This window comes from Octodon degus, unplaced genomic scaffold (genome assembly GCF_000260255.1).
Source record: "Octodon degus isolate 3935 unplaced genomic scaffold, OctDeg1.0 scaffold00049, whole genome shotgun sequence".
NCBI classification, from domain to species: domain Eukaryota; kingdom Metazoa; phylum Chordata; class Mammalia; order Rodentia; family Octodontidae; genus Octodon; species Octodon degus.
The window spans coordinates 9146354-9162339 of record NW_004524625.1 but is presented as its reverse complement, the minus strand read 5'-3'; the positions used below and the strand labels follow the sequence as shown (position 1 = coordinate 9162339).

Below are 15986 nucleotides of genomic sequence, written 5' to 3'. Positions count from 1 at the left end.
GATGTTAGAATTTTTTTTTTAATGTACGAAGTGTTCTAGTCATAGCAAGATGAAGGTAACTAGGCATTGAATTAATTTGGATATTTATGGTAGGAAGTTATCAAAATGAGCAGATTTCTTTTAGCTAGGAACGCCTGGATCCACACATCAGCCTTTGTACTCTGTTGGTGTATAAAGTGAGAAATACGTTTGCATCTTTATTCCTACTTGATGAGTAAGTGAGTTGTCCAGCAATAAGAATAAGAGAGAATTCCCTTATTATTTTGAATAGAGATTGGAAAACTTTATTCATTAAAGGTTGAGTTTTAGGGCCAGCCAAATAGCTCAGCAGATTAAACCGCTTTCTTAGGCAGATGCAGCAACCAGCGTTTGATCTCTGGGTGGCCCCGCCCTGAGGGCACACTGAGCCTGAGATTGAGACTGGGCGTGGTGTGCGCCTGTAATCCCAGCATTTGGGATGAAAACAGGAGAATCACTACGAGTCTGATCTACATAGTGAGACCCTGTGGACCCTGTAGACCCTTACTAAAATTAAAAAAAAAAAAAAAAGGATTGCATTTTAGGGCTAGGGTTAGGGTTATATAGTGTGAAAGCGGCTGTAGAAGATCCATAAACAAGTGAGGAGGGTCAATAGTATCTTCTTTATAAAAACAGGCAAGTGGGCTGCGTTTGGCCTGGGCCTGTGGATTGCTGGCCCCATCTGGACGTGGAGCCCGAGGCATAAAACAGCTCAGTGCGAGCTGGTTTATCCTGATTTCAGCAGCGAGCATCTGTCTTTAGTTCTTCCTGTTAACTTTGTATTCCTTCTGAGGAGTTTTGCTGTTTTCTTAAATGTAAATAAGTTCTTTCTTCTTTACTCCCATAAATGACGCCTGGAAATCTTGTTGTCTGTTTTGTACTTGGCAAGTCCTTTTCTCTTTTATGCCTGCCTCTGTCTATATGATGGAAGTTTGTTATTAGGGCAAGATAACTTTATACCTCTCCCACCATGATCACTGTTCAATTTTTTTTGTAAATCCAGAACTAGTTCTTGTCATTTTTTTCTAGTTTTTTCTTTCCAACATTATCCTTTTCCTGCACAGTTTAAGGAATCCTTTTCTTTTTTTGGTGCTGCTTGGGATGGAATCCGGGGCCTCACATGCTCCGCCTCGCCGATCTGTACCCCCCAACACTAAGCATCGCTGAACTACACTCTTAAGGATGCTTGATTGCTTATAATTTATGGTGCTGCTTTCTGCCTGCAGCCACCCAAAGTAGTCTTTCTTGTCTCTTGCTTCAGCAATTCCCACTGCCTCGTTTCAGTTATGTCCTGTCCTGTAGCCGCTCACCTTTCGCCTCCCAGAACATTTCCACGTCTGCCTGGTCTCCCTCTGACCCTTCTAGCTTCAGATCACTTTCTTTCACTGTCTATTCTGTTTCTCCTTTCTTGACCCCTCTCTGTTCTCCCAACCCGCTAATCCCTGGAACACTACCCAGTTGGGGACCCGCTTTCACTTGGATAGTTCCATTTAGCCAGGACTCCTCCTCCCTCTGATACACTTCCTCCTTTTTAAAGGGCTGACAAACAGCCATCCTTTTCTGAGTCTGTAACTCGGGTTTAGGATGGTGAGATAATGTGTAACAGTTGGGTTATGAAAAATAAAAGCAGATGATTTCCAGTGCTGCCCGGACCTTGCACAGCTCCCAGGGGTCCACGGGCAGCACTACATGCCATTTTCCGTGTCAACGCAGGCATCATTCTTTTTAATTTGTGTTTGGGCTTTGCACACTCAGACTCCATTTGCTTTTGTTTACTGTTAACAGAAGCCGCAACATCCATGCAGAAATAATCATGGACTTGGCCAGAAGGACGCAGGGAAGAGCAGAGGGGACCAGCAAACCCCTCTGTCATCTGGCTCCTCTGCCTGCAGGAAAATCACTGTCTCTTCTCAGCTCCAAGAGAAATTGTCCTTCTCAGCTAAAGGATAGAGTGGGTTTCACATTTTGGAATCATTTCTTAGCTGGTAGCTTATCAAATCGTTTGGCTTAGTTTTCCGAACGTGCAGATGGAGTGAAATAGTAAGACATGAGACGGAAAAGCGCTTCCGTGTGTCTCCAGGCTTGGTAATGTATGCAGCCTCGCTGGGTGGTTTAAGCGGGTTAGGTGCATTCTCTGAAAGGGAGCTTTTAATGACAACACTAATGTGATTATCTGAGCGAGTGGGAGAGGCTCTGAAGCCCTGGAGAAAGAGAATCTGTTAGAAAAGCTGAGTGTATCTGCTTAATCCTTTTTCTAATGTGGATGGACCCTGCTCTCCGAGAGGAGATTGGTCTTTTCTTTAAACCTGTCTTCTTTCCTTCCTCTTTTAAAAAATTCCCTTTGCTTTCTCTTTCTTTCCTTTTATTTGAATGCTTATCCTGACAGGTAGTGACACTTAAGGCTTTTAAACAAATCATTATCTGGGCTTTCTTTGGCATATGTGGGGTCAAAGGTTAGAGCCTCAATATTTAGGCACTCAGCTGACCAGTTCAGCTCCAGTTTACATGGATATTGTCCTTCCTACACTGTTCCTGAGTGCTCTAAAGCGAGAATTATTAAAAGAGACTTCTAATTGCTTTTGAGTATTTCCTGAATGTTCACTATACCATGTGGAAGTAGGAAAACAATTAAGACTGTGCATTTCAAGTGTTGCTCCTACGCTACTTTACTATGTCATTATTTAAAGTCCTGGAGAATAAAGTCTATTCCACAGTGCAGCCCCGTCCTTTGGGTGTCACTGGGGGCCGAACTGACAGCGTTGAGCTGTGTGCTGCACCGCTGGAGCTATAACCACAGGCCTTTCTATTTTATAGTTTCCTTTTAGTTACTGCATATTTTAAAGTTTTTATATTGCTACAGAGTAAGTTTTTACCTGAAACAAATACACAAAAATATGCAGATAGTTGAACGCGCTTGCTTATAGACATGAGCATGAGACCTCAGGCATATTTAGGTGCCGCGGGATTGCCTTTCCCTTGGGTTATAACTTTCGAAGTCGAGGACGTGTAAGGCAGTGGGTAAGTGAGTCTGAGCTTGATCCCAGCTCTGACGCCTCCTTGGTGCGTGGCTTTCACAATTTTCTTAACCTCTCAGTGCTTTTGTTTCCTCTCTTGTAAATGGGAATAGTGACAATTAGTGTTCCTGAGTGCTTCATAGTCTGGTATAGGCTAAGCTCTAATTGTATAATAATAGTACTATCTTGTTGTAATATCAGGAAGGTAGATTGTCTGTGGACAGGGTTTGGGCTCAGAGCCTATATTCATAGCTTCTGTACTGCATATTTTGCAGCCAGACCTCTCGGAGCATTGGTTGCTCCCTGGGGCACAGTGGGAAGTATACTAAGTTCAAGGAATTTCAAGAGCTGTACAAGCAATGTCAGCTCTAGCCATCCCCATTCCAGTGCATTCGTGGTCATATTTTAAGATTATTTAGAAAAGGCCACAAAATAAGAAGTGTAATACAGGGTCTGAGTGCTGCCCCTCCTCAGATGGACAAGTCTGTAGGTTGTTAGGGTTAAGCGGAGGTATTATAGGAAACCATACCAAGATTGCCTGTAATTGTTTGACCTACAGATGTGGCAGTGTCATATGGTTCAACTTAATATTTATGTGTTGTATGCATCCTCTACATCTGAGAATACCATGTCAGTGTCTCCTTTTGGATTACTGTAGTTCTTGAAAAAGCATGAGAACAGTGTTGAGGTCTTGCCAGTATGATGCTGTTTTGTTTTTGTTTTTTTTAACTTTTTAATTTTACTACCAAAATTGATAAGATAGTTTGTAGACATATGTAGAGAGTATATTTTTTTTTCTGCCAGAGAATGATGAGTTAGGTGAGAATCTTAAAAACACCTAAAATAAAGTTCTTGTCATAAATTTACAAATATTTTGCAGAAAGGATTTTTTTTCCTTCTTTTTGATGGTACCAGGGATCAAACTCAGGACCTTGTGCTTGCCAGGTAAGCACTTATTCCGCTGAGCTATCTCCCCAGCCCCTCAGAAAAGAGTTTAAGTGACATTTTTCACACCTTCTAGGTAGCATGCTAATGATAAATAGATTTAGCACAGTCCTTATCAGCACACTGTGAGTTCCCCCACCACAGAACTAGAAAAAATAATTCTAACATTTATCTGGGCCCCAACGAGAACCGGAATAGCCCCAACAATCTTGGGCACCAGGGATGAAAGAGGAGGTGTCACAGTGCCAGACATCAAGCCACAGTGTAAAAACAGCACAGCACAGCACAGCACAGAAATGGGCGTCTCGGCCAACTGGATGCAAAAGCAAGCCCTTCCAGCCCTTTTATTTCTGACAAAATGGCCAACAATGCATGCTCCAGAGAGACAGCCTCTTCAGCACGTGATACTGGGAAACTGGTTATCCTCAGGCAAAAGAATGGATTTTAATTTATAGCTCTTCACCCTGTATTAAAATTAAGCCTAATTAGAGCAAAGACCTCTCTCTATATATAAAAAAGCTAAATCTAGTGGAAGAAAAAATTGATCAACCCTTGAAGGCATAGGCATAGGCAAAGGCTTCCAAACTCCGTTATGACACCAGGAGTCAGCAGATGAGAGTGTGTCTGTCACGTTAAAAATCTGCACAGCAAAGAAGACAACCAACAGAGTGAAAAGACAACCGATGGTGTGAGAAGGCAGTTTTACCAGCTACTCCTCAGGCAGAGAACTAATGCCCGTAATATTTACGAGCTAAAAAAGAAATTAATCCCTCCAATGAAAGACCCAATTAAAAATGAGCAATTGAAGTGAATAGATCCTTCACAGAAGAAGAAATACAGATGACCAATAAGTACATGAAAAAGCGTTCAGCATCTTTAGCCGTTAAAGAAATTGAAATCCAAATAACAAGACTACCTCACTCCAGTAAGAATGGCCATTACCCAAGACTCAGCAACAAACCTGGCAAAGTTCGGAGGAAACAGGAACATCTCTGTTTTGTTGGTGAGAAGGAAGTCTAATACCAGTACTTTGGAAATCAGCATGGAGATTTCTCAGAAAACTGAAAATGGAAATGTTATCTGACCCAGGAATCCACCTCCTGGGTGTCTTCCCTAGTGAGTGACGTCATCCCACTGTGCTGGTACACGCACACCCATGTTCACAGCCGCCTGAACACGGGAGCCAAATCGTGGCAGCAGGCGGGACGCCCATCAGCGGATAATGGATAAGGAAAATGTACGCATGTACATTTGTTTGTGTGCAAAAGTGTATCTCAGCCATCATGACCCAAATTTGAGTCCTTTATAGGAAAGTGGTTGGATTTTGAGACCATAATGCTAAGTGGATTCAATATCCCATGGTTTCTCTAAGAAACTCACAGTATAAGATTTTTTTTTCCCCCCAGAACCGGGGATTGAACTCAGGCCCTTGTGCTTGCCAGGGAAGCACTTATTCCACTGAGCCATCTCCCCGGGCCATATAAGTAATTTAAAAAGCAAGTGGAGAGGCACATTCAGGAACGGAGGCCAACCCTGTAGAGATGGGAGGGTCTCCGGGGAGGGAGGGTGGGTGGGGCGAGGGGCGGAAGGTGATGAAGGCGCAGTGGCAAAGGCCTTGATGTTCTGAGAACTACAGCTGTGACTCATCGCTCCTGTCTTTCAAGAGAAAATAACAAAGATTATAAATGTAAAGATTTACCCCTCAGGATCTTTTTTTTGGTTTTAATTGTAACAAAAAGCTTGGGAATGATCCACAGAACCCCATTTCAGAATTGCTTCAGCTGCACCCACATCCTGTGTGCTCCCTCTGAACTTCCTAACACTGGTCGATGTCCTTATTAAGGTGTGTGCCTACAAGTGGACCCAGCGCCCTGAGGGGAGTCTGACCTCGCAGAGGACAGCGGCCCAGGCTTGCTCTTAATCTGACAGCAGTTTCTATCAGCAGAGGCCAAGCTTCTGACCGTGGTGCTCCGGGGCTGCCAAAACCCGGGTATTGTCAGCTGGTGCCAGTCTCCAGCCAGGCTATGTCTTTCAAGGAGTGACAGTAACTGTTCTTTACAGAGGTGGCTATTCACGGAGACTCCTTTTCTTTGCCTGACAGAAGCCCAGTGTTCTAGCCTGAAGAGGGACTCTAATGCCAGCATGTGAGTCATACTCACTGTGCTCCTGCTCCTTTCCAGAGTTTTAGACCCTTGGTCCAACAGCAGTACCGCCCCCAGCCCCCCAGGGGGGCATTGTCAACCTGCCCATCCTCCATGCTGTGTTGCGACACCCTGGTCTCTGCAGCTCATGGGTCTGCACTGTAGTTTTGCTGAATGTGGCGAAGCGGAGACTGCTGCTGGTGTCCAGGCTGAGCAAAGGGGGCTGCTCCACGGCCGGCAACACGTTGTTTGATCTGCCTTGTGATTAGTTCTTGACTTCTTGTCTGCAGTGTTTCTGGCTGCCATATTTTTCTGGAACACATTTTCTGAGTGCTATGCAAATGTCAGGTAGTTTCAGACTTACCATCAGGTTGTTGAAAGGGCAAAACGTTTTACGTTGCTTCCCTTCAACTGGCATTTCCTTGTTGACTTAGGCAAGACAGGTTTGTGATGCTGTTCTTGGTTTACTTCAGTTGTCTTTCTTCATGTTTGTCCTGAATGAGAGTGTATGTTATGCTTATGACCTCATGTGGTACTTTGTCAAAGATCTATACAGTTGTTTGGCCATCTTCTTTCCTGACTTTTCGCATACTTTACAAAAACTCCCCCGAATTGATGTAGACCCTGTCTTCCCTTCCGCTAGCCACACTGCAGGCCGGCATGTTCAAGGCTCTGAGAAATCCTGCTGGCAACAAAACTCTTCACATTTGCTGGTGCAGTGGTCCTTGGAATTACTTGCCTAACTAGTCTTTCCATGAACATATTGTCCAGCAGAATATATTTGGACAGCAGCGTCAGGTTGTCCCAACCTTGTCAAGTTTCCTTTTTTTCCTAAAAGGTGTCACAGGAAGCTGGTCTTGGGCAGAACTGCGATAAGGACTGTTGGCTTGTGGCCTCGCACTGTTGCTCCTGTGCTGTCCTGCCCTGGGGGACTTGTCCCCGGCCTGTGCCGTGTTGCTCCTGCTACCCCCATCTGCCACTGAGGTGCACTCCCTGAGTTGTAGCCTACCAGCGTCTTCCCTGGACTCGTCCTTTTTATTTTTCTTTCTTCTTGCCAAAACTTGTCTATTGCATATACATATTTTTTTCCATATGGGAAAGGACAAGATCGCTGAATTCATGTCAAAGGTCTAAGAGAGCCTGTGAGCTTTATATCTTTCCTTGTTGCTGGGACTGTTTGCAGTTTTGTAGAAGGATGTGTTCTAAGCTATACAGCTGAATGGAGAAGATGTATGCCCTAAGCAGAGGCGACTGGGCACAGTCCTAAGCCTAAGCTTAAGCCTGACCCTGACCCTAAACCCACTCACTAGCAGAGGGCCCTTGAATAAAATGATTTAACCTAAGGATCTGTTTTAAAATGTGAAATAATGGATAATTATTTGATAGGGGTTTTGAGGAATAAATATTGTAATGGTTTTAAACTCAAAGTTGAATCCTCAGTAGATGTTGCTATTACTTAGCTGTCATTCCATTGCCTATGACGTTTTCCCTCAGATATAATTATGGCGTTACATTAGATGAAATATTTTATTTTATTTTATTTTTTTTAAATATTTATTTATTTTTATTTATTACATTTATTTATTGTGTGTGTGTGTGGCCAGCTCAGCCCACCAGGGGGCGGGGCTGGCTGGCATGTGGTGCTGGGGATCGAACCGCAGTCCCTGTGCTTCGCCAAGCTTGATTCAAGTAGGTGCTTTAGACCACTGAGCCATCTCTCCAGCCCCATATATGAAATATTTTAAACATGCAGAAAAATTAAAATAAGTAGATAGTGAGCACATAGACTTACCTCCTAACTCCTGGCCCTCTTTCTGGTGTTAAATGCTAGAATCACTCTGCTACTGAACTGCATCCCTACCCATTACCATCCAAATTCTATAAGCTAAATGTGGTGGTGCACGCCTGCATTCCCAGTACTCAGGAGGCTGAGGCAGGAGGATTGCTGTGAGTTCGAGGCCAGCCTGAACTATGTAGTGGAAACCCTGTCTCAAAGCCACACACACACACACACACTTTAAAAAACCATAGATATTATAAATATTTTGCTATATTTGACTTATATATGCATTCTTTATCCATATTGCTTTTAATGCATTTCAAAGTTGCAGACTCCGTCCTCCTAAATAATTAAATCTTACTATCATTAACCGGAGTTCAATATTTGCTTACTTCTTTTTTGGGAGGGTATTTAAAAACTGCATATGGCCAGGTGTGTTGGTGTATGTCTATAATCCGAGCACTCATGAGGCTGAGGCAGGAGGCTCAAAGCAAGTCCAAAATCAGCCTGGGCTACATAGTGAGTTCAAGACCAGCCTGGACTGTATAGCGAGACCCTGTCTTTAAAAAAAAAAAAAAAAAAAAAAGTGCAAGGAATTGCACACATTAGTGCCCCCACTGTGTAAGCCTCTTGAGGATCTAGTGGATGCCCGTAGCTCGGGGGAAGGCGTTCCAGAGCCTCTGGTCATCCCTGTCTACCTTCATTAAGAGTGCTTCGCTCCCCGAGTACTCCCTAGAATTTTCAGAGCTAGAATTTCAGACAGCGATTGTAGACCACTGATGGGAATATCTGAGGCCCAGCGAGACGCAGGATATGTGTATCACAGCATGGATATGGGGGCTTAGTGTAGTTTTTCCATAAGGAATTTTATAAATTTTGTATTTAAAAAAAGTCTAGTCTTTCATTCAGCAAAGAGACCTTGCGAAGCCTGGAGGTAGATGTTCTAGCATCAGGTGAATGCAAGGGAGCTTGGCAGGGGCTCCGACAGAAGCAGGTGTAGGGTGCAGGGGAAACCCCAAGCTGGGCGTGCAGGGTGGGGGTGGGGGTGGGGGGCCCTCCCGCCTCCTGCCTCCTGCCTCCTGCCTCCCACACAGAGGCAGGCCAAGCCTCAGAGGGAAGGCGGCGCTGTAAGAGCTCGCATTTTCTAGGAGTCAGTGGAGCAGGAGAATAGGAAAAGGGAGCGGGGCGAAGAAGGAGGGAAGCGTGTGGTGAGGCAGGGACGGCTTTGCACGGCGGGCACGAGTTGTGAGGATGTGGTCACAGTGGCATGTGGAGGGAACTTCGCGTGACGTGTGAACGGCCCGGGTCATTCCTGTAGATGGGTGGATTTTAAATGCTTGTTACTTTAAGAAGGGGATAACACTCAAGGGCCAGAAAATTCTCAAGCAATGCAGTTAAGATATTTAAGGATGTTTTCTGATCAGATCAAAATCATTTTTTTCCTTGTATTAGACTAAAGTTTCATATTTATATTCTGATTCTACCCCTGTTGATCTCAAATGACAGGTCGTGTGCCAGTATTTGAAAAATCCTAACGTATCTGATTTGCTGCTGCTGCAGAATATTTTCCAAGCTCTGAATGTGTATTATAATTATTCGGGCCAGGCAAAATGCCTGAATATTTCGGAAACGGCAACCAGCAATCTGGGAATCCTGGGCTGGAGCTATCAGGTAAGCGTGCAGGCTTCCCACGCAGGATTTACTGTCCATGGGTTCACGTGTGACACAATAGGAGACCACACAGACGCCACCTGACCTACTCTGGGCTCTCATGCCGTGCTCTGTGAGATGAGGGTTAGCAATCCTCATCTGTTCAGCCATTCGTGTACTTCATCATCACAGAAAACAGAGCAAGTGCCTGCCAGGCTTTGGGCGTTCTTCCGAGCTTCAAAGGTGCTAAGATATTTAACACATACGATCTTGCCATCAAGTATAGCCTGGTAGGAAAGGCAGGCAGTCGATCTAATGTCGTGCTAGATCTTGATGGATCCTATAATGGAAACACTTTATGGTTAAATCTACGAAAGGGAGTGTAATCCAGCTCTCTCTTTTCATCCTCTCAGCTACCAAAAAGCACTATTAATAACCACAAGGCTTCCCTTCAGAACAGTCTTGGAGTTTAAATATAACAGATGTGAAAGAAGGAAATGTATGAAGAAGGAATACAGAGTCCTCGTGTCTGATTTCTCAGCCAACCTTTCAGTGAATACTACACTTGATCTTAGCCAAAAGGCCAAGAAGCGATTCAGTGAATACTAAGGGAGAGAAAAAATAATGAGGCCAGGTGTAGTGGTGCATGCCTGTAACCCAGCACTCAGGAGGCTGAGGCAGGAGAATTGTTGTGAGTTCAAGACCAGCCTGGGCTACGTAGTGAGCTCAAGGCTAGCCTGAATTGCATAGTGAGAGTCTGTCTCAAACAAAGACAAAATCAATCAATCAATCAGTCTATCAATCAATGGTAAGAGGTTGAGGGCACAGAAGTAGCGAGCAGGCACCTCCAGCCTGACTGCCTGAGTTCAGAACATGGCCGTGCTCCTTTCTCGCTAATGGTCTTGGGTAGTGCATTTCCTCAGAGGGTGTCCCATTTTCCCTTCAGATCTTTTACTCATTTTCTTTTAGGCCTGCACAGAGATGGTCATGCCCTTTTGTGCTAATGGCATCGATGACATGTTTGAACCTTTCCTGTGGAACTTGAAGCAGTTTTCTGATGAGTGTTTCAGTCAGTGGGGTGTGAGACCAAGGCCGTCCTGGATCATTACTCAGTACGGAGGAAAAAACATCAGTTCACACTCGAACATTGTTTTCAGGTGAGCTTGCTGGTCTGAACAGGAGCTTTGGTTCGTGGAGACACTTGTAGAATAACTGATAAACTAGGACTAAAGAAATGCTAGGCAATAAAACAGCAGCTTTGGCTGTGGGGCAAAGGAAACTTCTCCACTGTTGGTGGGCGTACAGACTGGTACAGCCATGGTGGAAGTGGGTGTGGAGGTTCCTCTGATCTAGGCTTGGAGGCCCCAATTGACCCAGGTGTTGCCCTTCTAGGTATGGTTCCAGAAGAAAACGTCATACCACAGCAGTGTATCTATCTCAGTTTGTCACAGCTGCTGAATCTTAGAAACAACCCAAATACCCTTCAACTGAGGAATAAATGAAAAAGCTGTATTTTTACACAATGGAGCATTACTCAGGTATAAAAATGATAGGTGCAAGGCTTTTATAGGTAAATGGATGCAACTAGAGACCAGACTCAGAAGTGAAATAAATCAGACCCCCATGTGTAAACATTGTGTTGTCTCCCTAGTTTAAGAGCCTGAAAGAATAAATAAAGGTACAATAGACATAGTAAAACAGGAAGATAAGGTATCTGAAAAGTACAATAGATATAGGAAAAAAAGGAAGCAACTGAACATAGGGAATAAACAATTGAGATGAGGGCAAGGAGAAAAAGTGGAAAGGGAAAAAGCATGTAAGTATATGCACAGGATAGCTAAGATGATTGTACTACTAACTTCTATCAGTCTTTTGGGGGTAGCAGTTAATGTTGAAAGTTTTTACTTTGACACATTTTATATGCTAATATCTGTAATCTGAGCAACTACATTGAAGACAGCAGTGTTCAGTATAACAACCACTGTTGAATGCCTTTCATCTTTTTTTTTTTAAATGTGTATCATTTCTAATGTCTTATCTATTATTTTTATACCCTCTTTGGAATAAATTTTGGGGCTCGGAGATAGCTCAGTAAAATAAGTGCTGACTTACAAGCACAAGGGCCTGAGTTCTATCCCCGGTTCTGGAAAAAAAAAAAAATTAAAGATAGCACTTTTTTTTTTGTCCCTGAAAGCCTGGATGTTGAGAAGAAGTTCAGTGTTATGCTGTGTTAATGATCTATCGGTATTTAACAGGGACTTTTGAAGTATCCACTCTGTCCTGTTCCACATACTGCTTGAAGCACTTTAAAGAAATGACCTAGCTGACCCTTCCTGCATCCTGTGGTAGCTACTGCAGTCTCTTTCTTTACTGAGGAGGGGGTTGAAAGTCATCATGTTCGGTTACTTGTCCAACCCAACAAGGCACACGATGAAGTGATTTCTCCCTTGAGTTGTCTGACCACAAACCCCGTCTGTGGCTGTCCTTCCACTGTATTCCTTAAGATGGGACACATCCAGTATAGGTCCACATCAGAGTTGATTGAGCTGACTCTATGGGCATCTGACTGTGACCTCAACACTTTCATGTTTGGCTCAATTGTCAGTGATCAAGACAACAGCCAGTTAATAAAATATCTCTCAAATCTATGTGGGAATGGGATATATATCTTAACCAGAGCTGGTTAGCATTGTAAATATCAGAGAAAGAGAGAGAGAGAGAGAGAGAGAGAGAGAGAGAGAGAGAGAGTGTGTGTGTGTGTGCGTGCACATGTGGTTGCGTGTTACTTGGGATTTTAACCCAGGAATTTCACACTGAGCTGAATAGCCATTTTTCAAATTTATTCATTTTTTATTTTAAGAAAGTGCCTCACTAGATGGGTAAATTGCCTGTGCTAGCTTGAACTTCTGATCCTCCTGCCCCAGCCTCCCAGAATGCCAGGATTATAGGCATGTATTACCCTGCTTGGCTCATCCAGTCCTTGTATGAGGCGCTAATCCATTCACAAGGCTGGGATTCTGACAGTGATCACTTGGTTCTGGGCCCCACCTCTTATCACTGTCACCATGGGATTCAATTTTAACTCATGAATTTTGGGAGACAACCAGCTTATAGCAGTTTCTGAGCTCACCTTTGTCTCAGCAGAGATGGAAGAACTCTGGGAATTTGTTGCTTTTTTATTTCTATGGAGTATTTTTATGGATTGCTCTAATATTTTGAACTTTAATTGTAGTTCAGGTTCAAGTCAAATTAACTGCAGTCTTTAATCTTGTATGAGATTTTAAATGGAATTTGGTCTAACACATGTTTCTTTCTCATTGGGTTAAATCATTACAGGTAAATATTTTAGTTACCATTTGCCCCATTATCATATTTTTCTCAGACTCCTCCAAGAAATCTTCCCTGGTTCCTCCAGGAATGTTCTGTAAGAGTTGTTGGGTGAATGAAGACCTAATAGATAGTAGGTGTTAATAGTCTCGTTTCAGCAAATTAGAAAAACTGTGTGGTGATTTTGTTTGGCTTGAACCACACTTCCCAGGTCTTAGATCATTTTCTCAATGGCCATTCCTGGTTATTTGAATATAAATTCAGAAGAAGTCTCTGAGGACCAGGCTGGTTGACATCACTGTGCAGGGAAATTAATTGTCGTCAGTGATTAAGTGAGGCTGGTTGTTGGGAATTTTGCTTGAGCATCAAGATTCTCTCAGGAGAGCCAGTACTTTTTCTTTTTTCTTTTCTGTAGATTTCCCAATGATTGTTTTAGCTTTCACATGCCCAAGACCAAGAAATTCAAGTCCATGTGCATCTGAGGTCTCTCAGCAACCCCAAACACCGTTGCTAAGCCACTAGGTTGCTGCAGATGACCTTTTAAATCAAATTCAGTTTGCTTATTATGTGGCTGTTGGGATAGATTTTTTGTTTTACAAACAATGGAGTTTCCTATCTGGGTTGAGCCTGTCAAATTGGAATAATGATGAAGGCTCCTTGTTCATCTTGCAGAGTCCGACCTTTGTTTAGTTTACTGTGTGCATTTATCTGGTAGTTGAAAACTCAGACTTATTTTCCATGGGAAGTTTCCCTTTGATTTTTAGTAAGAACAGTGCATTTTTGAAGTAAATTTTTAAAAAAATGGTGTCACTAAGTTATGATTATGTTCTTTTTTAAAAAAGACATGATAATAGAACAAGGAATTTAAAATTGTGTTTCTACATGTACTTAATATACCCCTACATATTTACTTTTATCATTTAATTTGTACATTTGCCTAGAAAAAGTTGATCACATAAGCATCTTAAGTTTTTGTGGGAAACTCTCACATCATGATTCATTTACCTCTTGGAGGTGTTAGAGCTTCTCACGCCTACAGGAAGTGACTCTAATATGATTACTCAGCATCTTTGGGTAGCATTGCGTAGTTTTTGCCTTATTTCCATATATATTAACTTGAGTCTCACAATGTCTCTGTGAGAAAGGGGCATTATTTTTCTTTTCTATAGTACATGTCTTAACTGAGGTTCACAGAGGTCAGTTCACTTACCCGATGTCATACAGCTAATAGGATCTACAGTTTAGGTCTGTGAATGGGCATGATGGTGCACAGCCATAATCCCAGCACTGTAGAGGCTGAGGCAGGCGGATCATCACCAACCTGTGCCACCCAGCAAGTTCAAGGCCAGCATGAGCTGCATAGCGAGGCTCTAGCTAAAAACAAACAAACAAAAGGAAACTAAGCCAACTTGGGTCTTTAGACTTAGTTCATTTTCCACTGCTGTGCATAGCTGAAGGTTGGTGTGTGTATTTGTATTAATCATTTATAGAAACTATGCTTTTCCATGATAAAACACAAAAAAGATTTACATGTTCATGACTATGTACGTATATTTATAGATCTGTATGTAGGACATCCAGGTAGGTGGCCATGCTGCTGAGCTGTCTCCCTGACCCGATGTAGGACATCCAGTACAAGGCCATAGGCAGTTAAATGTTTAAATTCTTTTTTCATTCATTCGGTAAAGATTTCTCTCCTATGGTGAATCTGGCTGGCTCAAGGACCTGGATATATATGGTGGTTAGCAAAGCAGCCAGTAACCTGTGCCCTTGTGGAGTTCTCGTTTGACAGCTAGGTAATAGAATAAAATAGAATAAAATAAAATAGTGTCTATGAACACGCTAGAGGGACAGAAGTGTCAGGAGAACAAAATAAGTCAGGGAAGGGTCATGCAGCTGTCAGGAGGAGGGAAAAGCGTTGACGTTTTGATTAGCGTGAGCAGGAAAGGCCTTGCCCAGGATGAGCTTTGCACATTTCCAAGGAGGAAGCAGGGTCAGCCACACTGTTAGGGCTGAGGGTGTCGCAGAGGAGTTCGCAAGGACACAGGTCTTGAGAGGCAAGTGTCCCCAGCACACGCTGTCTTTCTGGCAGAGTAATGAGGCCAGTGTGGCTTCAGAGATGTGAGGCGGAGGAGGGGGAGGGGGAGGGGAAGAGGGAGGAGGAGGATTATTGGGTGATAGCAGAGAAGCGTCTGAGGGCCTGGGTCATGGTGAGACTTGCATGTTCTGGTCATCAGTTGGGATTCTTTTTTTAGTATTTATTTATTTATTTATTTATTTATTTATTATTGTTGTGCAGGGTCTTACTATGCAGCTCAGACTTGCAGTGATTCTCCTGATTTCTGCCTCCCTAGTGCTGGGATTACAGTCATGTGCCACCACACCTGGACTCCATCACCGACCGGCTCAGCACACCCCAGGGGCAGAGCTGGCATGTCATGTAGTGCCAGGAATCGAACCCTGGCCCGGGCGCTTACCTAAGCAAGTGCTTAGCGTGCTGAGCTATATCACCGCCCTGGGCTTCTTTTTTTTGATTTTACGAAAAAATGAAGTAAAATGTCATAACACAGTGGTAAGAAAATAACAATAGTTAGTACACTGTGTATTGAGTGAAATGAGAAAAGTTGGAGTGTTTTTTGTAGGGGAGTGGTATAACCTGATTCAGATTTACAGGACTGAGTGGATTGTGTGGTTGATGGTGGGCGTAAGAATGGAAGAAGGAAAGCTCTTTGAAGGCCATTGCAGGAATTCAGACTGGAGACAATGACTTGGCTCAGGGGGTTTCGGAGCTATGCAGCTCTGGGTATATTTGGAGGTATAACTGACAGCAGTTGTTGACAGATGGGAGGTTAGACAAAAATTGGATTCAAGAATGAAACCAAAGTTTTCAACCTGAGTGACTAAAAGGACACAGCTGCACTGACTTCCTGGGAAGTTGGTGGTGGGGTGGGGTAGGGCACTGCTTAGGCTTGGGTCACCGAAGGAGCTCTTCAGATTTCATTCTAGGGTGTTCCAGAAAAGTCCAAATGGAGTGTGCATTCGATAAAAGCTTGCGTGTGAGGGTGTTCATAGGAGCAGTGTTCACAGTCGTCAAAAAGTGGAAGCAAGGGC

General features: G+C 43.4%; 1 protein-coding gene across 1 annotated transcript in view; it reads left to right on the top strand.

The window, feature by feature from the left end:
- The window catches only part of Prcp (prolylcarboxypeptidase), an 86106-nt gene that overhangs the window by 64222 nt on the left and 5898 nt on the right, over positions 1–15986 (top strand). The window contains exons 7-8 of the mRNA XM_012515034.2: positions 9405–9569; positions 10518–10705. Coding sequence (XP_012370488.2) covers positions 9405–9569; positions 10518–10705 — 353 coding nt within the window. The remainder of the gene's footprint in view (positions 1–9404; positions 9570–10517; positions 10706–15986) is intronic.